The following is a 25969-nucleotide window of genomic DNA, read 5'->3' as shown; positions in this document are numbered from 1 at the left end:
CCAGGCGCGCCCGGTGCCTTACGCCTTGCTCGAGAAGGTAGAAGGGGAGCTCACTCGTTTGGAAACTTTGGGTATTATCAAGCCCGTCCGTTTCGCTGACTGGGCAGCACCAATTGTACCTGTAATTAAGCCAGATGCCACAGTTTGCTTTTGCGGCGACTATAAACTTACAGTGAATACGGTTTCCCTACTCGACCGATATCCAATGCCTCGCATAGAGGATCTCTACGCAAAGCTTGCAGGCGGACTCTTGTTCACAAAATTAGATATGAGTCACGCCTACCTACAGTTGGAGCTGGACCCTGCCTCCCGACCATATGTAACGATTAATACACACCGGGGTCTGTATGAATATACACGTTTGCCCTTTGGAGTATCCTTTGCCTGCGCTATTTTTCAACGCGTTATGGAGGGCATTTTGAGAGGTTTACCGCGTGTCGCTGTCTACTTAGATGACGTTTTGATCACAGGGACGTCGGAGCAGGAACATTTGGAAAATCTGGAGGCTGTCCTTAGACGCTTTTCGGAGACTGGAGTCCGTTTACGTCGCACAAAGTGCGTTTTTCAGGCGAAGGAAATAGTCTACCTGGGTTATTGGGTGAACCGCGAAGTTTTGCACCCCGTCGCAGAGAAGATGCGCGCGATTCAACAGGCCCCCGCCCCGACTGACACTTCGCATCTTTGTTCTTTTCTTGGCCTCGTAAACTATTACGGGAAGTTCCTCCCCAATCTGGCAACTACGCTGGCCCCGTTGCATCTTCTGCTAAAGAAAAATCACACCTGGGTTTGGGGTCAGTCGCAAGAAACCGCTTTCCGGCGGGTAAAACAATTGTCGTCGTCTGGTTTACTAACCCACTATGATCCTGGAAAACCTTTGCTCGTCACATGGGATGCATCCCCATATGGTATTGGGGCCGTCCTGTCCCACAAGATGGAGAACGGGGCCGAGCGGCCGATAGCTTTTGCCTCCCGCACATTGACTGCAGCGGGAAAAAAGTATGCGCAGATCGAGGAGGGGGGCCCTGGCAGTGGTCTTTGCGATGAAACTTTCCACCAGTATGTGTATGGCCGCCACTTCACTATCGTGACTGATCATAAGCCTCTGCTGGGACCTTTCAGAGAGGATAAGCCAATACCGCCCATTGCTTCCGCACGGATCCAGCGCTGGGCTTTGTTGCTCGCTGCATACGAGTATTCTCTGGAGCACAAACCAGAAACGCAGATAGCGAATGCAGACGTACTGAGCCGATTGCCTTTATCGACCGGCCCCATGTCAACCCCCACGACCGTTGAGGTGGTTGCAACCCTAGATTTTATGGACACCTTGCCTGTCACGGCATCACAGATCTGTGAGTGGACCCAGATGGAGCCAGTCCTGTCAAAGGTTCGACACATAGTCCTGTATGGTAGCAGCATAGACAGCTCCCAGGCGAGTTGCGGGCATTTTCCTCCAAGCTGTCAGAATTCAGCATGGAAGACGGCATCCTCTTGCGGGGGACGCGTGTGATTGTCCCGGAAAAAGGACAGGAGCTGATACTAAGAGACTTGCACAATGGGCATCCAGGTGTGACCAAAATGAAAATGTTGGCCCGGAGTTATGTTTGGTGGCCAGGCCTCGACGCCAACATTGAGAAGGTGGCCCAAAGCTGCTCCATTTGTCAGGAGCATCAGAAGCTTCCGCCAGCCGTGCCCCTACATCACTGGGAATGGGCAGGGCGGCCTTGGGTGCGCTTGCATGCGGATTTTGCCGGCCCTTTTCAAGGATCCATGTTCCTTTTATTAATCAACGCCCAGTCTAAATGGCTAGAGGTGCATAAGATGCTAGGCACAACTCCTGCGCGACAATTGAGAAGATGCGTTTGTCTTTTAGTATACATGGCCTCTCCGAGGTGCTGGTCACGGATAACGGCACTCCATTCACCAGTTAGGAGTTTACGAGGTTCATGAAGATGAACGGCATACGCCATATCTGCACTGCCCCTTACCACTCGGCTTCAAATGGGTTGGCGGAGCGCGCAGTGCAGACATTCAAACGAGGCCTAAAGAAGCAGTCTTCCGGGTCGATGGACACGACTGGCTCGCTTTTTGTTTTCGTATAGAACCACCCCCCATGCGGGGACTGGGGTAGCTCCCGCAGAACTACTAATGGGCCGGAGACTTCGCACCCGCCTTAGTATGGTTTTCCCGGACATTGGCGCAAACGTACGCCGCACACAAGAACGGCAGGGACAGGGTTTTTCTCGGCATCGGCCAATTCGGCAGTTTGCACCCGGTGACCCAGTGTTCATTCGCAATTTTGCTGGTGATGCCCAGTTGGTCCCTGGCGTAATCTTCTGCCAAACGAGCCCTATATCTTACCAGGTGCAAGCCCAGGGTCGTCTCCAGTGCAAACATGTAGACCACGTTCGGTCCAGAAGACTATCCCTTCCAAAGATTCCCCGCCCCCGGAGCTCATTTTTACAGCCGCAGAGACAATGGAAAGTAGTCCTCACAATCTTCCTCTGGTGCCCCACTCAAAGCGTGCGCAGGTCGTTACACAACTGCGAGGAGATAGAGACGCTGAGATGACAGAGGCAGCAGACTCTGACTCCGAGATGGAGACACAGGACGCATCAGAGGGGGAATCCTCGGGCCCACGGGCCATGGATGTACAACCGTTACGCCGTTCATCACGGAAGAGCCGGTCTCCGTCTCGTTACACGCAAATGGGGTCCGGCCTGCGGCAAAACACGTACGACGCCCTCCTTCGCCATGGTCTTCGGTGGATTCCTTGGACTTCGGGGGGGGGAGGGATGTTATAACCTGCCTGCTTATCATTGGCTGGGGACTAATGGCAATCCCACAATCCTGTGGGAGTATGAGCTTCCCCAATGAGGGGGGGGGTGGGCGGAGAAATCATTAGCAGACTCCCTGTATAAATAAAGCTGGCCAGTTTGGAACTAGCAGGAAGGAGTAAGCAGCAAGTGAGGTTGCTGCTGTTGTGTATATATATATATATGTTATTGTAAATAAATGTTATTTCTTTGTATCCTTGAAACTCGTGCTGGATTCTTTGTGGCCCTCACAAAAGAGGGATACGCAGCCATTGCAAAACCCTTGCAGGATTTAACCAAGGGAGGAAGGGCTAGCAAAGACAAGATCCAGTGGGGGGAGGAGGAGACGCAGGCTTTTTCCAATCTAAAACAAGCAATGGTGAAGGCGCCTGCCCTGTGGTTGCCGGACCTCAGTAAGCCATTCCACATCTACTTCCAGGAGGATAGTGGAATGCAGGCTGCTGTCGTAGCCCAGAGGCATGGGGATAAATTAAGACTAGTCGGGTACTACTCCGCCCAAATGGGTGCGGTAGCCACAGGCATACACCGATGTGTGCAGGCCTTCGCGTGCGCTTCATGGGCAATAAATGCATCAGAACCCATCACCCTGATGGGTAAGATAATCCTCCATAGGCCTCATACCATTGTTCAACTCTTAGAGGCTGGAAGACTGAAGGGTGTCTCGGATAGTAGACGCTCAAACTGGAAAGCTAATATTTTACCTGGGGACAGACATGTGGAAATCTGTAAAGATGAAATGAAAATGAAATGAAAATCGCTTATTGTCACAAGTAGGCTTCAAATGAAGTTACCGTGAAAAGCCCCTAGTCGCCACATTCCGGCACCTGTTCGGGGAGGCTGTTACGGGAATCGAACCCGTGCTGCTGGCCTGCCTTGGTCTGCTTTCAAAGCCAGCGATTTAGCCCAGTGTGCTAAACAGCCCTAGGCTGCATAGGGTCCCTCCCAGTGTGCTAAACAGCCCTATGCTGTTTAGATATGAGGGAAAATCCCACGATAGGGTTAACGATACAAGGAACGGAGCATGAATGCGTGGGAGAGGGAGTGAGCAACGTATATGTGGATGGAGCAAGGAAGTATATGGGAGGAGAGCCCCATACAGCATGGGCTCTAGTGGATAGTGAAGGTGAGTTGATTACAGGAGAACAGATCCCCGGGAACCACTCAGCACAGATAGCTGAATTAATAGCTTTAACAAGGGCCCTGGAATGGGGCAAGGGAAAGCAAATCAATGTGTACACGGACAGTAGGTACGCTTTTGGTGTAGTTCATGACTACATGACAGTCTGGGGTAGGCGAGGGTTTGTGACTTCCAGCGGAGGACACATTCAGCATGAGAATTTAATAAAGGACGTGATCCTGGCCGCACGACAGTCCTTAGGAGCAGCCGTGATTAAGGTCCAAGCCCATCGGAGAATTGAGAATTCTGCGCAGTAAGGTAACAGTTGGGCCGATCAGGCAGCGAAAGACCTATTAGAGCAGGAATGGGTGGGGATGCAGACTCCAGGAATAGCAGCTGTGAAGGCCGCAGGCAATGCTGATATTGATGTAGGGCAGGTGCAAGAACGAGCACTAGTGGAGGAAAAGGAGGGGTGGGGAAAGAACGGGGGACGGATAGGCCATGATGGAATATGGAGGAGAGAGGGGAAGATAATAGCCCCCGAGGCTGTGCAACAATCCCTGTTAGACATATATCATGGACAAGCGCACACAGGGAGGGATAATATGATCAAACTATTAAAGGAATGTTGGTGGTGGAAGGGAATGGGCAGGGTTGTGACCAAATCCGGCCAGCGATGCATACAGTGCACCCTGGTGGAACCAGGCCGTCTCTGCAAGATAAAATGGGAAATCAGCCCCGGCCCAAGGGACCATGGGAAAATTTGCAATTGGATTTTACTGGGCCTTTGCCTCGGGTACAGGGTAAAACATACTGTTTGATGATTGTCGATCAATTCACCCGGTGGGTGGAAGCACTCCCGTGTAAGGACGCCACCGCTAGTACCGTGGCTTTGACATTGGCGAATGAAATAATACCAAGGTTGGGGGTGCCCCTCCAACTGGATTCTGACCAAGCGGCCCATTTCACGGGAAAAATCATGAAGGAGGCTTGTAAGGTTTTGGGGAACCGGCAAAGATTCCACATCCCATACCATCCTCAAAGCTCGGGAATGGTAGAGCGGATGAACCGGCCCTTAAAAAAACAACCTGGCCAAAGCCATATTGCAGGAAGGGAATAATTGGGTACGGGCCCTGCCGGCAATATTGTTGCGACAAAGAACCACCCCCACCCGGGGGACGGGTCTAACCCCTTTTGAGTTAATGACAGGGAGAGCAATGCGCCTCCCGGAGGAGGTGATACCTGGAGGAGTGGAACTTGAGATAAGCAAAGGAACTGTACTCCAATGCATGCAAGATCTGGTGAACCGCCTGCATGCCCTTAAGGGTCAGGTAATTGCACAGCAACAACATAGAGATTGGACCAAACTGACTGGAAAGGATACCTCAAAACTACCAACACCAGGGGATAGGGTAATGGTCAAACTCATGACGGGTAAAAAGGGACTAGGGGTTCGATGGGAGGGACCCTATGCAGTAATTATTGCTGGACAAACATGTGCCCTAATAGACGAGAAACCCAGTCCGCAACTGGACGCAGTTGAAACCATATCCTCATGAGTAGTCCCAGTCACAAGGATTGAGAGATCCCTCCGGTGGGTCGGCGAACCCAAGGGGCGGGGGGGGCATGGCATTGCCAGCTGCGGCACTTGTAATGGGACTTATCTGGATTTGTAGATGGGCCACCAGAGTGGTTCAGGATATTGGACAAATACGAGGAAGGAGTGAAGATGATGCGAATGATATCATGAAATTGAGCGCAGGAAGGTGTTTGTTTATTCTCATAGGATTCTATTGCTAGCCCACGTTGGAGCCCCACTTCATTTCTGGTTGCAGCCATCAACATTGACCACCTCGCCAGGGACACGGAAGGCACCAGATATTACGGATAGAAGAACCAATGATCGCATGTATACCAATGTTACGCGGGTACGTTGGGCTGCTGTAAATGTTATGAGAGATGCAAAGGGGAGGAGTGGTATAGGTTTTTATTATGATGGGACTCGGGATGTATGCACAAACGGGACTCTATATGTTCCTGCGGGGCAGCTTATACAAATTACTTGCAATTCTGAAATACCTAGGCCCTATATCAGTTGGGAACGCAGGATCAAAGGAACTACAGGTGATACGGAAAGCTGGGACGCAGGAACTTTGCCCCCAGGCAAGATGACATTGTTTTTTAAAAATGGCCGATCAGAGAACGTTAAATGTCATCGATGGCCCAAATCGCCCAATTGTGAAATATAAAGTAATAGGGGACCGTCTGGAAATTCACTGCATAGATCCCTGCCAGGCACCTAACTGTACTGAAAATCATGAGATGATATGTGACAGATTAACAGCTTTGTATCAGGGAAGTGCGGTAGGCAGCCAGTCAGCACAGGAGCCCGAGAATCGGGTGAGATATTGTAGGAAGCAAGGACCCCACCAGATAGGGGCGGGAACCAGGCAGAAGGCTACAACCACCACTGTGACACCGGCGAGCTCTGGCTCGAGTACAACCACGAGTCCAAGGACAACCCCTAAGGCCGAATGTGATATGAGCATATCACTAGCCACACGATGGGACACTGGTTAGTTCTGATCCCCTCTGACGAATTAGTGACCATAGTACCTGGATATGAACATGTGAACGTTATGGTTAATCTCACCAGTCTACACTTACCAGCCTATTGCTATGGGCAAGGATTGTTTGTAGCCTTAGAGAGGGAGATTTTGGATGGGAGCGGATTGGCAACACGTAAGTGACGACAGAGAGGCATAGTGGAACTGTTGGTTGGAGGGTATGGGGCAGGAGTTTCGACTGTCAACGCCCTTGACCTTGCTGAGATAAGTGAGGAAATTGAGGTTATGAAAGGGCAAATGAGAGCTGCAGTTAAGGACATATACCAGGATGCCGAAAAGGCTACAGACCTTAGCCAGCAAGTCAATCAGCTTGTGTGGAGAGAACTTAAACAGTTGCAACCATATCAGACCACGATTAATGAGTTAATTGATAGACAGAGTGCTATCTCGAAGAGGTGTACCGCATGCAGGCATGTAACATGTATGCAACATACTTTTACAAAGCCTTGAAGCCAACCTACTCCAGCTGGCTGCACACAGAGTGCCTAATTGGGTTAGCAATGATCAATTGATGGCTTGGGTCAAAACTGCCCACCAAGCTCCTGAACACCTGAGGGAGTTGACATTGGCCAGTCGTGTTCCCTTTGTGAATGATAACCACACACTCCTAGTGGGAATGATGTTGAATATTCCCAGGGCAGGGGAGAACAGCACTCATGAACTTCTTCAGGTGAACAACTTGGGACACTATGGGGATGGTGTGTTAGTTAAACTGAAGGATGCCCCTGTACATGCAATCCAAAGGGCAGGTAGGATGTTATCTATCGACCTCTGGGTATGCAAAGTGGGTGGGGGAAATAACTGGTTGTGCCCAGAGAGAGCCATTAGTACATAAGATTACTGCGGGTATACTACGTATGAGGACTGCACGTTAGCGGTCGAAGTAAACAATCAGACTGTGTTTAATAGTGCTCAATACTTGGACAACTACTACATTGTGATGTCATACCACAATTATACCAAGCGTGGCATTGTGTGAATTGCCTGGACATAATGTTGTTCTAACCAATTTATCCAAGTCTATTACCATTGGCCGACATGAACTGACTCCATACAGGGATGTGTCCATTGTGGAAGCAGATGACCTCGAGCGAACTGACGATGACCACCAGATTCACCGATACGTCCAGGGGGGACTTCCACGCATCCCGCACTTGTGGGCCGACTGGGAAGGACTTAAGAAAGAGACGATGCAAATTGACCACCTCTGGAGCAAGGAGCGGGAGCTCATCCAGATTCACGCCGAGAAGGCGGCGGAACTGTTTCAGTCACAGAACTTTTTTGTTGTCCATTCCACACCTAGGCCAGACTCCAACAAATTCTGTATGTCTCTTTAATGGCCTGTTCTTCAGCTAGCTAAGGGCCAAAAGGGAGGATCGAAGGGGGGATTCAGCGATGATACCTCTTAAAACTAAATAGTTAGCATGCCACTAGAGTAGTTTTACAAAAGTTACTTTATTAAGGATTGAGATGAATTATAGGAAGAATACCGAGTAATCATTATTAACCATTAAACATGTATTTTTAGGACGTAGCAGTAATAAGTAATCAATAGTGAAACAATCCAGGGTGCTGGTTCTGTTGTTCTGTTTCTCACAAACAAACAGCACAGGATGTTGCGATTGTACGTAGCTGTCAGGATGAGGATCCTGGCATCAATCATGGGTTGCTTGCAATTCTATTGGGTGAAGTTTAAACATTGCTTGCAATTCTACTGGGTGTGTTTAAACAGAGCAGCTTCAGGGATTGGATCACATCCAATGGGGAGGGCTATTGATTTTTGAATGTTGTATATGTGCTGAGTTTGTGCCTTTGTTCTGTAGAAGGACCTTGGCAGCTTTCCAGGTCTTATCTCTCATGTACATGAAAGCAAGCGTGTAGAAAATTAAACCATCTTCAGATTGTTGATGTGTCTGCTGTTCTTTGTACTCAGTTGAGCCACAGGTGAAAAGCCCATGTGGAAGCTGACTCAATACACAGGCCTTGAAACCACTCCTACAACTAGGATGGGAGAATGTTGGGGAACACAAACATGGCTTGTACAGTGACTATAGGAGGAACTCCACAGACTGTTTTACTGCATCATCGATATTCTAATTGGCCTATACACAAACCTTATTGTATGCAGTCAAAAAAAAAACCACCCGCGTTATATCTATTTGTATACTTCTGTTTACAGAAGTCTTGTATACTTCCCGTAACAGCCTCCCCGAACAGGCGCCGGAATGTGACGACTAGGGGCTTTTCACAGTAACTTCATTTGAAGCCTACTTGTGACAATAAGCAATTTTCATTTCATTTCATTTCATTTAAACACTGAATGGCAGTTACATTGGAGCTGCCAGGTCCAACAGATTAAGACAGTTAAATGAACAGTACTGATGTGATTCACTCAGGAGTGGAGCATTTCTGTAATTTCTGGAAATGGAAACCTGCCTTTTGTGCTGTGATGTTACAGCAGATGCTGTTTTCAATCTGAGCATCTGTCTAGCATTGTCATGACTAAATTTCAATTCCTTCCAGCTGAATATTAAGATTGAAGCTATCGTTTTCAGTACCTGTTGTTTGATCCTATCACCCTGTCCTAAGAATTTTATTTTTGAACATCAGGGAGTACGTTTAACCCAGTTTGCTTGATGGGGAACCCATGGGTCAGGTGTAAAGCTGAATTTACATCTTCTCTATGGGGGAAAATCCTTAACCAGTTGGAAACTAACAGAATTGGGTGCAATGTTGGTTTCAGCCCCCATCATCTGGCGCTCTCGGTTAAACTTGCCCCCTGTTTCATCAATGACCTGCCTTCCATCATAAGATCAGAAGTGAGGATGTTCACAGATGACTGCACAATATTCAGCACCATTCGCAACTCCTCAGATAATGAAGCAGTCCATGTCCAAATGCAGCAAGACCTGGACAATATTCAGGCTTGGGCTGACAAGTGGCAAGTTACATTCGCGCCACACAAGTGCCAGGAAATGACCATCTCCTACAAGAGAGGATCTAACCATCGCTCCTTGACATTCAATGGCATTGCCATTGCTGAATCCCCACAATCAACATCCTAGGGATTACCATTGATCATAAATTGAATTGAAGTAGCCACATAAATACTGTGGCTACCAGGACAGTTCAAAGGCTAGGAATCCTACAGCGAGCAACTCACCACCTGACCCCCCCCCCCCCCCCCCACCCCGCAAAGCCTGTCCACCATCTACAAGGCACAAGTCAGGGGTGTGATGGAATACTCTCCAATTGCCTGCATGAGTGCAGCTCCAGCAACACAAGAAGCTCGACACCATCCAAGACAAAGCAGCCCACTTGATTGGCACCCCTTCCACAAACATTCAAACCCTCCACCACCGACCAACAGTGGCAGCCATATCTACAATCTACAAGATTTCTTCTCTGTAATTATGTAATCAATTCTATTTGTAAATGAATCCCAATATCAGATTAGCCTTTTGCAAAAAAAAACTTGCATGGTTGACATTATTCAATTTCTCATTTGCTTGTCACAATGGAGTTAAAATTGGCTCCTCTACTTGTACGCCAGTCTTTAAGATGACATTTTATATGTCAGCTTCACTGGAGGGCTAATGAATTTGGTACAGTGCAAATTTATCTCACCTGGTCGTGTGTCTAATTTTTGACATGGCATCTTTTCTCTCAAGCGTGGCACAATAATTGTCATAAATCCAACTAAGACAACAGTACTTGCTGCAACAATCCCAATGGTGCTTCCTAACATTTCTTTGATACCAAAAGCACCTGCAAGAGAATAAGATTAAAAGTACACACCTTAATCAGAAAAATAGCATGTCACTCAATAAACACATAGTAACCCCCCAGCTTTTTGTATACACCCTATCCTCTTGTATCCACCATTGGCCTAGGCTCTATGTTTGTAATTCCATGTTTAAACCCCTCTGCTCCTATAGCAACTGCTCCCCTTTTAAGACCACCTTCAAACACACCTTCTCATATACCTCCTTTGACTCAATGTTCATCTTTATGATTATTCTGTTTTTGAAGCGCTTTGGCCGTTTTCCCTCTATCATTTGCACTAAATAAATGTAAATTGCTGTCATATTCTTTATGCTGAATAAAGGTCTCCATAATAGACCAAATTTAACTTGAAGCCAGGTCTTACAATGTGAGAAGTGGAATTCTCATCTCTTGATCTGGGTTGGACGTTTATAATACTAGATCCCATCTCAATCAACATGATTTGTTGAATATCAATTTTAATACCGAAATAGTTGTGCACTAAGAATTAAATATAAAATGTTCAAAATACTAAACCATATTTTAAGACTAGTGTCATCAATCGTCAACTAGAAATTAGGAGGATTTACTTTTTTTAAACCAAATTCCTACATTACAATGGCGTACAAACATTTGAATTAGGAGCAGGCGTTGGCCACTCAGCCTCTTTGAGTTGACACTGCCAATCAATAAGATGACGGCTGATCTAAATGTAACCTCCCACCTACCCTGATAACTTTTCACTCCCTTGTTTATCATCTAGCTCTGCCTTAAAAATATTCAAAGACTGCTTCTATTGCCTTTTGAAGAGAGCTCCAAAGATTCACAGCCCTCAGGGAAAAAAATCTCCTCAACTCTTTCTTAAATGGGCAACCTCTTATTCTAGGTCACCCCTAGTTCTCGACTCTCTGACAAGGGGTCCTCTCCATGTCCACCCATTCAGCACCCCTCAAGATCTTAAAAGTTTCAAGCAAGTAAAATAAGGGCCACAGTCCATGGAACTGGAGGTGGTTACAGAGAAATGGGAGACAATAAAGAGATGTAATTACATAGAAGCATATTATTAATTAATAAAGTAATTTGTTGCCTTTGGAGGAACCTTTCAGTTTTTTTAGCTTCAAAGGAATACAACAGGTCAAATTTTCTCAGGAATGACATCACAGTCAGCTTGCCACTCTGCTACTTTTTGCTACACTACGATGGTGCTCCACATTTCTGGCTTGGACTTCCAGTCAGGGCTTCGTCAGAATTGCAGAGCATACCTTTTCTCAGAGACTTTCCTTGTAAGGCAGGATCGGAATCCAACCATGCCATCATTTTACAGCACTGGATTCTGTATTTTGTTAAGTTTTGTGCCAACTGGGAAACTTTAAGAACATTGGATTCTCAACCTTTTTTGAGGCAATATCCAAGATTGTGGGGGTGGGGGTGGAGCCATACCCAAAAGTGGCAGTCTTCGGGGTTTCCAATCAGCCAGAACTCTTTATGGGGAGGTGGGGCAATGCCTTAACCTTTGCCTCCCTAATCGCCCGCCAAAGAATCCTGCTCTGCTGGCGATCGGCAGCACCACCCAAAGCTGCAGTCTGGCTGTCCGAAACTGGCTGTTTTTTTGTGCAATCCCTCCTGGAGCGAATCATTCTTCCTGCACAGTCTTTCACATAAACTAAAATATTGGGGTTTTGGTCCAGTATCCTAGCCACAATTGGGGTCTGGTCTGGGATCATAATAGTCTTTGTGGTGATATGCATCACTGTAAGTACACAAGGGGTTAATGCAAATACACTAAGACTAGATAAACACTAGAGGGAGCGCCAGAGACATCATGACACCACAAACATTCAACCAATAGGCCAGAAAGATAGGATATGACCAATGGGCAGTCAAGACACACACACAGGTGACACTACCACAAGGGGGCTACCCATTTATAAGGACACAGCACACATGATCTTTCTCTTTCCAGTGGAGACACTTAGTGAATACAGACAGGGTTGATTGAAACACATCCCACCCACCACATGGATTGTAGCAGACTGGTTAGTTAGTCTGAGTAGCTATAGTAGGATTAACAGAGAGTCGAATCCAAGTGGGAGAATCGTTAACAGTTTAATAAATGTGTTCAAGCTAACTCCAAGTCTGAACCTTCCTTTGTCAGAGTGCACATCAAGGAAGCAGCTTATGCTACGTCAAGAGCATAACAACAGTCTTCATTCACTAACACACTGAAAAGTTATTAAAATGTCCTAAAGCTTTTCATGCGTATAAACAAAGTAAACAGGTAAGGTGGCAAGGTGGGTAGGTTTTGTTGCTCTCTTTGGTGTTGTCTTTTAACTTGGCTCTGTTTAATTACGTTTGCTCAAGAGTCGCCAAGCATCTTTCGCCACCGCCACAAGGTTCAGAACCGAATACTGATCAAAGACTCGATACAACAGTTAGTAATTTCAAAAGCAATGCTCATTTATTTACAGTCAAATCTACTCATGCATAAACTCTACAAACTCTTATCATAGAATTTACAGTGCAGAAGGAGGCCATTCGGCCCAGCGAGTCTGCACCGGCTCTTGGAAAGAGCACCCTAACCAAGGTCAACACCTCCACCCTATCCCCATAACCCAGTAACCCCACCCAACACTAAGGGCAATTTTGGACACTAGGGGCAATTTATCATGACCATTCCACCTAACCTGCATATCTTTGTACTGTGGGAGGAAACCGGAGCACCCGGAGGAAACTCACGCACACACGGGGAGGATGTGCAGACTCCGCACAGACAGTGGCCCAAGCTGGAATCGAACCTGGGACCCTGGAGCTGTGAAGCAATTGTGCTATCCACAATGCTACCGTGCTGCCCCTAAACTAAACTATCGCTATTACTAAAAGCCTATACTTAGCTTCGGGCGCCCACTCAGTCAGAGTGGGCCGTTGCTCAGAACCGTTGCTCGGTTCTGAGGCTGCTGGGTTGAGCTGGAGTGTCTATCTCGTAGCGTGCGTTGACTTGGAACTTACTTGGTCTGATGCAGCAACTCGGCAGGTCTCTCTTCGCTGAGAGCCAAGGCCAAAGAAGAGCGATTCTCCCTTGGGGAATACCTTTTATACCTAAAAGGGCTTTGCGTGCTTTTGGGCGGGCCTTGAACTTGGCCTCAATTAATTGGGCCTTTCCCAATCATTTGTATCGATCTTCCTCCAATAGAGGGGTGGGTTCCCTGGTTGCTGGGCATGTCCTAGGTGACTGTTGGTTTGATTTGTTTGAGTCTCCTCTGGCGCCGGGGTGTCTACCTTGACATTGTTTATCTTTATCTAAATGTTTCCCTTTTGTCCCCGGAGATGGCTCATTAGTATGTAGATGGCTTAGTAGTTTCTGTCCGGTCTGAGAACTAAGGCTCTAATCAGCAGACAGACCTTGCACCTGCTTGTTTCTCAGTATTGTCCAATTTTCCCTGCATTCTTTGCAAGTGTCCATTTTGTAATCGGGACATGGCCATCCCAGATGTCTACACACCCTCCTTGTGATCCTCAACGCGAAGTGTGAAGGATCACACTACTGCGTCGTCTTCATCCTCTGACCAAACAGGGCACCCATACTTAGGCTCTACACTGTCCTATCCTATGCAACACAATTTTACCTAAACCATTTAAATACATTCATTATCATAAAACTCTATGGGGTACTATGACATTAATACATGCATTACAGAAAAATAAAAAAACTGGAACCTCTAACTATTCTCAATAAACTATCCTCATTAAACAATCCAAAAATAATCTATTCATCTTAACCTGTACAAAATAGCAGCACACACATTTCTCTGGCCTGGCAGTCAGACACAGAGGTTTACATCTCTTTATTCCACAGAATACATTAAGAAAAATGGATGCACTTTAATCCGTCCCAATGGGTTCGGGGGTCTGGTGAAAACCGAAAATGGGGGACCTAAACCTGTATACTGGGGTGTGAGAGCGATATGCTCTCTTTCGCCATTTCCTAACTCTAAATGTTTGCACGACACTGCAAAGTATCGCCAGCACTAAGAGTGCTTCGACTACATATGAGAGTGAGTACCAGGTGATAAACTTATCACACCAGGTCAGGGTATTGCTAGCTGTCGCGGGGCTAATTATCTCGGGGTTACATGTATTGCAGGGGTGAGAATCATTTACGGTTTGTGTGGTAGGGGTCGGGGGGTAGCGTCCGCGCGCAACTGAAGGGATACCGCTAAGATCCATGTGAACACGAAGGATGTCTTCATCTTTGTCAGTCTTCTTCTTTGACTTCCTCTGGGGTTCCTGAGGTTCCGGAATTCTGTGAACATAAGCATAATTTCTGTTATTATCTTGCTTAAGATCTCGTATGTCTGTCTGTCTGTCCTTTACTGCCAATTTCCCTTTATAATTGGTCACCATCTGTGACTCCCTCATTTTTTTTTTTTTAATGTTGGGACAAGACATCTAAGAAAAATACTGCCATACTGCGAGCCGTCTCGCAGCCTGTGTGATTTACCATCCCAATGTTTGAGGATGTAAATAGCATATGTAAGCAACCTAAGGGTTGCCAAAACCAAACAAAAGAATTTTGAACGTAACGAGCCAAAATGGGGTGCGTATGGGCCGCAGCGGGTAAGAAATGGGTGGAATCCCCGGGTAGGTTGGTGATCAATGCCGTATGTGCTCTACCCGAGTATAGCTGACCAGAGGGGGGTCCTCAGGCAGGGTGGGGACCAATGCCGTTTCTCCACTGCCTGAGCAACCGGCAAGAATGGGTAAGAATGTGGTCATCGTGGGGGCTTCCTCTCGAATCAGGAGAGTAGCTACGAGTCGTGTTCTGTCAACAAACTAGTACCTCTGAACGGCTGTACGGCGACAAACTTGTACCTTTAAACTGGATTCTGTTGACAAACTAATTCCTCTGAACTATTGTCTGGGAACAAACTTGTTCCATTAACAGGCATTGGGTGTCAAAGGAGTGGTGACGTGGGGCCGTGAAAACTTTTGAGTTGACGAACAACACTTAACGTTAACACTAACGAACAAACATACAACAAACATGGTGCAGGTTCCATCAGAAAGGACACCGTATCTCTCCATCGGTTCCTTTTTTTTCCATCATCTGGACACCTCACTGCTCAATAGCGAACAAGGTCGCAAAGGGATTCGTTTGGTGGGAGTCAGACTCTAAGTCATCATCTTCTCCCGGCTGCCAAACTCTTTGACTGTAGTAACCGTGCTAAAGCTGCTTGGGGCAAATTGGGGTCCATCTCATCATTCCGGATGAGCCTGAACGAATTGTCTCGGTGCCAGAATCATGTGTCGAGGTTGGAGCTACTATGCTTCAGTCCGTAATCGTCAGGCGGTGGGTCTGGGTCAGGGGCTTTGATATATGTAATCTCGAAGGGGTCAGTGGAATCATGCTCGGATTCGCTGGGAGTGGGACCTGGTACAGGGGTACAGTCGTAACGTGATGTGCTGTGGCTATTGTCATCGTGATCGCTATCTCTGTCGCTTTGGCTGCTGGTTGAGGGAAGGGAGAGGCGGAGTCGTGCCTCTGGGGGTGGAGTTGAAGTTGTGTCTGAGGACGGGCAAGAATACGTCATCTGTGGGCGGGGCGTGCTCGTCTGCTGCTGCAAGCAGGATGTGGTGTGTGTGGTATTCTGCGAGCCATAAGCCTTGAGCTGGTTTATGTGAAACCACGCAGACTTATCATTGGGATAGGTTATCTTGTATACTGAGGGGCTGACTTTGTCCGAAATGGAGTACGGTCTGGAAAATTTTGGGGAAAGGAATGAACTGGGGTTGTAAAGGGAAAGCATAACTTGTTGCCCTACTGTGAACTCAGTGGCGTGTACTGTTTTGTCGAAACAAGCCTTGCTCTGTTTCTTCCTGGTTCCAAGTCTCACAGCTGCTGCGGATTGGGCTGCCTTTATGTTCGCTAACAATTGTTTAACCGCATTTTCATGCGTGAGGGCTGTAACTGCGGGGCTGGCCAAATCCAGTCCTAATAAATACTCAATGCATTTCATGGGGCGTCCCGTCATGAGGGGGTGGGGGGTGTATCCTGTGGATGTAGATAACGTGTTTCTTAAAAACATTAAAGCAAATGGGAGTACTGAATCCCAGGTGCTGTTATTTTGCTGCACCATTTTCCTGAGGGTGGCTTTCAATGTCCTATTCATTCGTTCTACAATACCACTTGACTGGGGGTGGTATGCGATATGGAACTTCTTTCTAATGTCAAAAATCGTGAGGATGTTTTTCATTACACGTCCGGTGAAATGGGAGCCTTGATCGGACTCTATACTGCGTGGGAGGCCCCATCGTGTAAAGATGTGGTGTGTTAATATTTTAGCCGTTGTCTTGGCCGTATTAGTTTGCGATGGAAATGCTTCCATCCATTTTGTGAAGGTGTCTATGACCACCAACACATACTTACAACTATTTCTGCACGGGGAAAGGGGTCCTATATAATCTATCTGGAGATTTGTCCAGGGTCCATTAACAGGGCGTGTATGACTAAGTTGAGCCTTTTTCACATATCTGTCCGAATTGTTCTGGGCACAGATCAAGCAATTCTCTATGTAGTGCGTCACATCGGTTTTTAAATCAGGCCACCAACAGAGCGGTCTGAGGTGGGCTAGGGTGGGTTCAATTCCTTGGTGTACATGATTGTCATGGAACTGACAAATGATCTGGTTCCTGTCCTGGCTGGAAACTATATAAATGACATCCTTTAAAATCACACCATCATGTGTGGTGATTGAGTTTTTAAACTTGTCGTACGGGGCTGGAAAGGTTCCCTTTAAAACTTCCCTGAGTTTCTCGTCCTCTTTCTGTGCCTTCGCTAAATCCTGAATGTTGGTCTGTGAGACCTGAACTGCGTATACTGGGGTGCTTTCCAAAAATCACCATGCCTGGAGCCTGCCTTCGCTAGGGCATCTGCTTTAACGTTACCGGGGGGGGAAGAACGGTGATGACTGCGAACCTTAATTATTCCATATTTTCTGTCCTTCGCTGTCTCTAAGATACGGCGGAGTAATGGGGCTGAGGGTAGGGGTTTACCGTCCGCGGAAACAAATCCTCTTGTTTCCCAGAGTGGTAGGAACTCTTGTCAAACTATTACAGACATACAAGCTGTCCGAATAGATGTCTGCTGGGGTCGGGAACGGGTTGGGGTGGTCTACAATGTATGCAATCGCTGCCAGTTCTACTGCCTGCGAGCCTAAGTGTCCTGGCAACTTTTAATGAATTTTCATCCCCGTGCAGAAATGTCCCTGCGCGTCCTCTACATATATACAGCAACTGGTAATTCTCTGTCCATTTAACACTGTGGAGGAGCCATCCACATATATCTTCAGGGGTGCGCACGTGTCTGTGGGCTGGGGTCTCTGGGGTGTACTACCTGTTTTCCTGGGGGGTGTTTTGGGAATAAATGGGCCTGTGTTGTGTTTTGTGGTGATGATCTGACATTCATGAGGGGTGCCTGCATGCTGCAAATTATCGGCAAGGAAGGTGTGGGTCTTGGTTCGTTTTACTGTGATGTCCCGTCCCTGTAAAAGGGTCCAACGGGCTGCGCGGATTTGGCTGACTGTGCCACCTTTAAGTCGGCCGTCTAACAATAGCTGTGTTGGGATGTGTTTGGTGAGGATGGTGATGGGGTTGAGTCCTGTAATGTAGGCGAAGTACTGTACTGGCCAAAAAACTGTGAGCAGGTGCCTTTCACAGGCAGAATATACATGCTCTACGGGGTCTAACACGTGTGAGGCGTATGCTAAGGGGCGTAATTGGTCATGGCGTTCCTGGAGTACGGCCGAAAGGGTTCGGTCGGTGCTTGCAACTTCGATTGCGTACGGGGAAAGTGGATCTGGGACCTGTAGTGCGGGGGCTGTGCTGAGTGCTCTTTTTAAAGCGTTCACGGCATCTGTATGCTGTGGAAGCCATTCCCAAGGTGCCTTCTTCTTGAGAAGTTCGGAAAGGGACGCTGCTTTAGTGGCAAAGCTGTCAATATGGTTTCAGCAGTAGCAAACCAGTCATAGAAATGACCGGAGGGCTGAGACATTGTGGGGAAGGGGCAATTTGACGATCGAGTCAATTCTCTTTTGCTCAATCTCGCGTTTACCATGAGTGTTCACTGTTCCCAAGTAAATCACTTTCTCTTTCAAAATCTGGGTCTTCTTGAGGTTGACTTTACAACCAATTTCTTTTAGGAGTGCTAGGAGTTCGGCGAGAAGCGAAATGTACTCTCTCTTTGTGTCTGTCTGTAGTAACAAGTCATCTAGGTACAGGACCAGACAATTGGGGCGTGAAAATTTTGCTAATCCATTTGCCAGCTATTGGTGGAAAATGGAGGGGGAGTTGTGGAAACCTTGTGGAAGGCACGTCCACATGTACTGTTGCCCTTGGAATGTAAAGGCGAATTTGTACTGGCACGCTTTAGCCAATGGAATGGACCAAAAGCCATTACTAATGTCCAAAACCGAATAAAATTTTGACTGAGATCTCTGTTTGAGCATGGTCTCGGGACACGTGGCTACAGTGGGGGCTGCTGCTGGGGATACTTTGTTCAGTTCCGGTAATCAATGGTCAGTCGCCATGATCCATCGGATTTCCTGACGGGCCAAATTGGTGGGTTGTGTACGATTTGATCCAACAAACTCTCTATTACTTTGGAGATTTCTCCCTCTGCTTCCTGGGGAAATCCGTACTGCTTCTGGAGTTTAGGGTCGGGACCTGTAATGTTCACAAAGCCAGCCAATTTGCCAGTCGTGCTTGTGCTGTGCAAATGCTGCTTTACGTTCCTGCAGAACTGTCCTAGCCTGTTTGTCTGCACTAATGGTTCGAGGGTCGAACCTGAAGTCTCCTATTGAGCTAATCCTGTTTACATACTCTCCTGCTGTGAACGTGGCGGGGGCTCGTGCTGCCTTTGCCATTTTCCAAACACACTTGTTAACTGGATCAAAAGAAAGGTTATGGGAGCTCATGAAATCTATCCCAAGGATATGTTCTGCTGTCTGGGGCAGATCAACTAAAACTACGGGGTGCTTAGTCGTGATGTTCCCTATCTGTATTGCTACAGGGGCTGTGATGTGTCCCTGTTGTAAATGGCCTGTAAAGCGGCTGAGTGTGATGGTGTCTGTTGTGGGCCACGTGTCTCGCTGAAACATTGTGGAGGAATTGAGTGTGGTGCGGGACCCTCCTGTGTCCCAAAGAAATTCTACAGGGTGTCCCCGAACTTTGCCTGCCACTACCGGTCTACCGGACTTGTCCCAACGTGTGTCGCAGACCCAAGTTGGGGAGCCCGAACACCGTCAGTCGGTGCCGTGCATGTCTGCATTCTCTGAGTGGGCACTAACACTATGGATCGGCTTTGTCCTATTTCTGTTTAGGGTGCCTGTCTGTTGGCTTCTCTGCTTCTTTTGGGGTGCTTGACACTCTCATGCAAAGTGTCCTAACTGGCCACAGTTGTAACATTCCTGAGCTTTGGGCTGGGTGAGCTGTTCCTGCCCTCATTTACCGATGCGGGGTTCTGGTGTGCTTTAACTGGGTTCATCTCTACCTGCTCTTCATCGGGTGTTATAAATGCGGTTTTGCCTGCAATTGATTGCTCCCAAGCGCGGGACAATCTCTTCAAAACCCATCTTTCATTGTGGGCCTCATCTGAGGGGTCATAATTTGCGCAAGCTTTTCGTCCTGTGTCTGTGGCATGGGAGACTAGAATTCGAGACCATTTGGCCATATTATCTGGGGACAAATGGGCGCGGGCTAACTCTCCGAAAACTGCGGTGAAGTGAATCCACAAGCGTCCAAACGCTGTGGGGTGCTCTGTCTTCTTTTGCCTACACTTATTTAGGCCTTCTGCGGGGTCTCCTCTGTTAAAGCCGATCGCATCAAGGATCGCTGTGTGCATCTCTTGGGAGTGTGCCTCCTCCTACATTCTGTGGGTCGGGAAGGGCTGCCACGACTGAAAGGTCGAGGCTTAAAACTGTGAGCTTCACTTGCTCCTTTTCGTCCAGGCCGTACATGGTAGCCTGCTGCTTGACTATCACGAAAAATTGGTGGGGGTTTGATGTGGGAAGGAACGGTGCAATTTTTCTACACGTGTCCCGTAATTGGGTCACGGTTAACGAGGTTGTGTAAAGGAAATCTGCTTCTCCTTCTGCTGTGGCCCTGCGGTGTGTGGTTAAAGGGTTCATGGAGGTGTGTTCTGCCTATTCGGTTGGGGGTTGGGGCGCTTTCCTTTTCTGGGGTTTTTCCTGCGTACATGTCCCATGTACGTATCTATGGGCAGTCTCGTTCAATTCCTGCCAGTCGGGGCCATTTTCTTGATCTAACTGTGGTCCGAATGTACTTTGAAATCCATTTTGAACGGAAAGTAGAGATTGCAATTCTGCAATTTGCTTCCGGCACTTTGCGTGGTCTACAGAGCTCTGCCTTTGTTCCGTTGTGGAAGTGTGGAGTGCTCGTAGGGCTGCTTTCAGATCATTGCATTGTTTCTGCAATTTCTCCACTTGCTGTTCTGTCTCTTGTCTTACCAAGACCGCACGTTGCGTGTCCTGGTAGGCCTTATCATATTGCGTCTGAAAACTGTTCAAATGCACGAGACAAGACTGATGTGCCCACTTGGCATCATCCACCTCTCTGTCCCTTGCTGCTAACTGCTCTTTCAGATCTAGATTCTCTTTCTCTACCTCACTCACGTCTACCTCACTACTTCTGTCTCTCTCCTCTATCTCTCTACGGAGCGTCCTAACGACTTCCTCTGTGCCTCGCAATTGTGCCAAACAGGACACGATTGCCATCGGCTTGCGAGCTTTCCCCAAGCTCTTCTTGTGTATCTCTGACAGGTTCTCCCATCAAGTATGTCCTATACTCCCGGGACCGGTTTCCTCATTAGCGCAGAATTCACTCCAAAGGGGCCATCCTTTCCCTTTGAGATATTTCCTGATCTCATCTTCCCAAACAGGACACTGTCCTACTCTACTGTTCGCTGCGACCTCAAATTCCTGGGGGTTCATCAGGTATTCCGTTGCCTTCATTGCCATTTTCTCTATCTAGGTTCTCTACTGAATTCGGAACAGGGGGTGATAAAGTGGTGATGTAAATACGGGTACGGCTTATGCTAATTTCCGGCCTACAAAACTCCCGAAAGTTTTACGCAACAAAATCTCTCCGGTTTACATTATATCCCTGTTAGTAAACATGCAATAACACACTTCTGAATCTCAGAGGCTTGGTCAGTACTGTTCTTAAGCTTGTGGCTTTTCAGTTTCCAATTGGATTCTCAATTCAAATTTTGGGTACTCTCGGAGTGGTGAGGCCACTTCTAAATCGACTCCCAGCAGAGTCGCCAGTAAATGTTGCTCTCTTTGGTGTTGTCTCTTAATTTGGCTGTTTAATTACGTTTGCTCAAGAGTCGCCAGGTATCTTTCGACACCGCCGCAAGGTTCAGAACCGAATACTGATCAAAGACTCGATACACCAGTTAGTAAGTTCAAAAGCAATGCTCATTTATTTACACAGTCAAATCTACTCATGCATAAACTCTACAAACTAAACTATCGCTATTACTAAAAGCCTATACTTAGCTTCGGGTGCCCACTCAGCCAGAGGAACAGTGGTCGTTGCTCGGTTCTGAGGCTGCTGGGTTGAGCTGCTTACTGGATAGCAACTAGTAGCGTCTATCTCGTAGCGTGCGTTGACTTGTAACTTATTTAGTCTGATGCAGCAACTCGGCAGGTCTCTCTTCTCTGAAAGCCAAGGCCAAAGAAGAGATTCTCCCTTGGGGAATACCTTTTATACATAAAAGGGCTTTGCGTGCTTTTGGGCGGGCCTTGAACTTGGCCTCAATTAATTGGGCCTTTCCCACAATCATTCATATCGATCTTCCTCCAATAGAGGGGTGGATCCCCTGGATGCTGGGCGTGTCCTAGGTGGCCGTTGGTTTGCTTGAGTCTCCTCTGGCGCTGGTGTTGCTCTTATTAGCCTTAGTTTTATTAGCTCTAATTCTGTCACGCTTGCTCACTAGTCGCCAGGTATCTTTCTGATACCGCCATGTGGTTCAAGCTCAAGTAATGATTAATAATGCAGCACACCGCTTAGTAAATGTTAAATCAACGATCATTCATTATATACAGCAACAAATACTTATACAATAATCCTACTTCTAGACTATTACCTACCACTATAGGCCAATACTTAACATTGGTGATGGCCCACCAGGTCAGGGAAACGAATGGTCTATCGAATTGGGTCTGGCCTGCGGGATTCAAAAAGGCTGGTACGGGTCGATAGTCTGGAACACCTATCTGGTGGCGATCGCTGGAGTAAGACTGACTTGGTTCTTCGTCGAAGGGTCTCTCGAAGGTTGCGAGTAGGAGAAGAAGGGTCGATCTGAACTTGGCCCCTATCTTTATAGTTCCTAGGGGATTCTCGCCTCTCGGGGCGGACCTTGACCCTGGTCCCAAGTGATTGGACTTGGTCCCAATCACTGGGTTCGATATGCTCCAATAATGGGGAGATTCCTTGATCGGGGGGTAGTCGTTCACCTTTCTTTGTCTTAGCCACTGCTGGCGAGAGGTCTGGATCAGCTTTCAATTGCTAATTTGTACCAATTATTCCCGGGGATGGCTGATTAAACTGCAGATGGCTGGGTTGATGTGCTGTTAATGGTTGCAGGTATCGGTCTGGGCCGACTTCCCCAGAGCTGAATACACTGCTCTGTCTGCAGCTGTCCGTTTGAGTCCTGTTGGCTGATTTTCCCATCAGCCTCTTTCATTCTCCATTTTAGATTGGGGTTTGGCCAAATTAATCAGGAATCAGCCATTTTAGGTGGCTACATTCCCTCCTTGTGATCCTAACGCGAAGCGTGAAGGATCACATAAATTTGTTCTTTCCATTCCCTGACTGGGGGGGGGGGACACACCTCCTACATGGCCACTGCTCTGACCCTAGCTATGCACAAAATTTTTTACCTAAACAATTCTAAGGGCGCTATGTCAGGCAGGGGCATGCATTTACAAAATAAAAAACTTGGAACCTCTAATTTTACCTAAATACACTATACTCACTAAACATTGCATTATCCTATCTTCCTAAAACATACAACAACAATCACAACATTTAATATACTCTTTCCTGGCTTGGCATTCAAGCTCAGGATCATACATTTTTTGTTCATGAAAAGTTTTGTAAATCTTTTTATTTACAGAAAAAAACGCAAGTGCATGTTCTTTATTATTGTGTTATAGGTCGCGGGGGTCGGGGGTCTGGTCATAACCGAATATAGGGGATCGGATCCGATATACCGGGGTTCGAGCGCGGTACGCTCTCCTTCTCCATTTGCGGAGGCGCATAGTCTGCACTACACAGCAGAGTATCGGCAACGCTAACAGTGCTTCAATCACGTAGGACAGGGAGTACCAGGTTATGAACCTGGCACACCAGGAAGATGCAGTGTTGCTGGTGACTGGGCTTTGGGTACTGCGGGGCAGTTAAACATTAACGGCAGGGAGGTTTGGAGTAATGGGGTCCGCGTTCCCACGTAACCAAATGTTCGTCAAAAGAGTATTGAGCACGATGAAAGAAGTCATCATGGCTGTCCTCTTTCCTTTTCCTTCTTGTGTTCTTTTGTTTTCTCCGGTCCTGGAGCCTCTGGAGTTCTGTGAAAACAAGCATAGTATCTGTAACTACCTTGGTTTAATATCCGGTGTGTTAGTGTGTCTGTCCTTTTGTGGCCAATTATACCCTTATAATTGGTCACTGTATGTGACTCCCTCATTTTTTTTCCAAAACAAATTTTAGGACACGGCACACTTCCCAATGACGGACCGTTGCTGATTTACCATCCAAATGTTCCAGGATGTAAATAGCATATGGCAGCAACCTAAAGGTCTCCTAAGCAAATAAAAACTTTTTTAAATAAAAAATGCCAAATGAGGTGCGTATGGGCCGCGACGGGTAAGATTTGGATGGAGTCCCCGGGTAGGACGGCTACCAATGCCGTATTTCCCCTACCCGAGCGTCTTTGACCAACGGGGGGGTCCCCAGGCAGGGCGGGTCTCACGCCGTTTCTCCACTGCTTGAGCAACCGACAAGAACGGGCAAAAATGTAGTCATCGTGGTGGGGCTGCTACAGTGATTCTATCCTTGAATCAGAAGAGCAGTTACGATCGGGCGTCTGGTACCCGAACCGGTATTAGCTGAAGTATCTGCAGATAAGTTGGTACCACTGAACAAGCGGCTGGAACAATTTTTACTGTAGGACGAACAACACAAAACAAACGTACGAACGACATAAAACATCCTGCAGGAAGGACAACACATCTCCCAAGCGTTTCCTTTAAACATCATGTGGACACCTCAGTTCTCTGTTGCGAACAGGGTCGCAAAGGGGTTGGCGGCTTGGGAGGCAGACTCAAGGTCGTCCCCTTCTCCCGGGTGCCAAACTCTGGAGTGAATTAAGGCTGAAAGGGCTGCTTGGTGTGAGTTGGGGTTGCTTTCGTCGTTGCGGACGAGCCTGTAGGAATTGTCGCGGTGCCAATAAGTTGTGTCGAGTTGTGTGGGGACAACGTCGGGGTCGTCCGTGTGGTTCGGTGGTCGGTGGTGGGATTGGTTTAGAAAAGTGATCATGAAGGGATCACTGGAGTCGAAATCGGAGTCGCTGGGTGTGGGTCCGGTGGTATGGGGATAGTAGGGAGGCGTGCTGTGGCTATCGTCCGAGTCACAGTCGCTGTCTCTGCTGCTGCAGTCTGTGGGCGTTCCGGGGCGGAGTGTAGATTTTGGGGGTGGAGTCGAGGGCGAGTCCATGGCTGGGCTGGACGTGGTGGGGGTTGGTCGGGTTACGTTGGCTGTGGGCGGGGTGTGGTCTGCTGCGTCAAGCATGACGTGGTGGGCGTGGTTTGACTGTGCTCCATAAACCTTCGACTGGTTAATATGAAACCACCATTTGGGTATTTTATTTTATATACCGATGGGCTTACTTTATTCGTAATGGAGTACAGACCAGAGTATTTTGGAGACAGGAACGTGCTGGGGATATATACAGACAACATCACTTGTTGTCCTATATCATACTCCGTTGCATGCACTGCCTTATCAAAACAGGCCTTGCTCTGTTTCTTTCTGGTGCCCAATTTAACTGCGGCTGCTAACTGAGCCGTTTTTACATTAGCAACTAATTGCTCAACGGCTTTCTCGTGGGTGAGGGCCGTAACTTCAGGGCTGGTCAGGTCTAAACCTAACAAGTATTCTGTCCCTTTCATGGGGCGTCCGGTCATAAGGGTGTGTGGGGTGTAACCTGTGGAGGTGGAAACGGTGTTACGCAAAAACATCAGCGCAAAAGGGAGGACTGAGTCCCAAGTGGTGTTGTTCTGCTGGACCATTTTTCGGAGGGTGTTTTTTGGGTCCGATTCATGCGCTCCACTATACCACTCGACTGTGGGTGGTACGCAATGTGGAATTTTTGGGTTATGCCAAATATCGTGAGGACGTTCTGCATGACCCGTCCCGTAAAGTGAGAACCTTGGTCCGATTCAATACTGCGGGGGAGTCCCCATCTTGTAAAGATGTGGTGGGTTAGGATCTTGGCTGTGGTTTTCGCGGTGTTGGTGCGGGCTGGAAATGCTTCCACCCACTTTGTA

General features: G+C 47.6%; 1 protein-coding gene across 5 annotated transcripts in view; it reads right to left on the bottom strand.

Annotated features, from left to right (window-relative positions):
* The window catches only part of LOC140391499 (uncharacterized), a 60655-nt gene that overhangs the window by 8715 nt on the left and 25971 nt on the right, over window positions 1-25969 (bottom strand). For all 5 annotated transcript variants that reach the window (XM_072476030.1, XM_072476032.1, XM_072476033.1 and 2 more), the window contains one exon: window positions 10206-10346. In XM_072476030.1, the coding sequence (XP_072332131.1) occupies window positions 10206-10346 (141 nt within the window). The remainder of the gene's footprint in view (window positions 1-10205; window positions 10347-25969) is intronic.

The sequence above is a fragment of the Scyliorhinus torazame genome, chromosome 15 (assembly GCF_047496885.1).
Source record: "Scyliorhinus torazame isolate Kashiwa2021f chromosome 15, sScyTor2.1, whole genome shotgun sequence".
NCBI classification, from domain to species: domain Eukaryota; kingdom Metazoa; phylum Chordata; class Chondrichthyes; order Carcharhiniformes; family Scyliorhinidae; genus Scyliorhinus; species Scyliorhinus torazame.
This window is presented reverse-complemented; position numbering and strand designations above follow the sequence as displayed.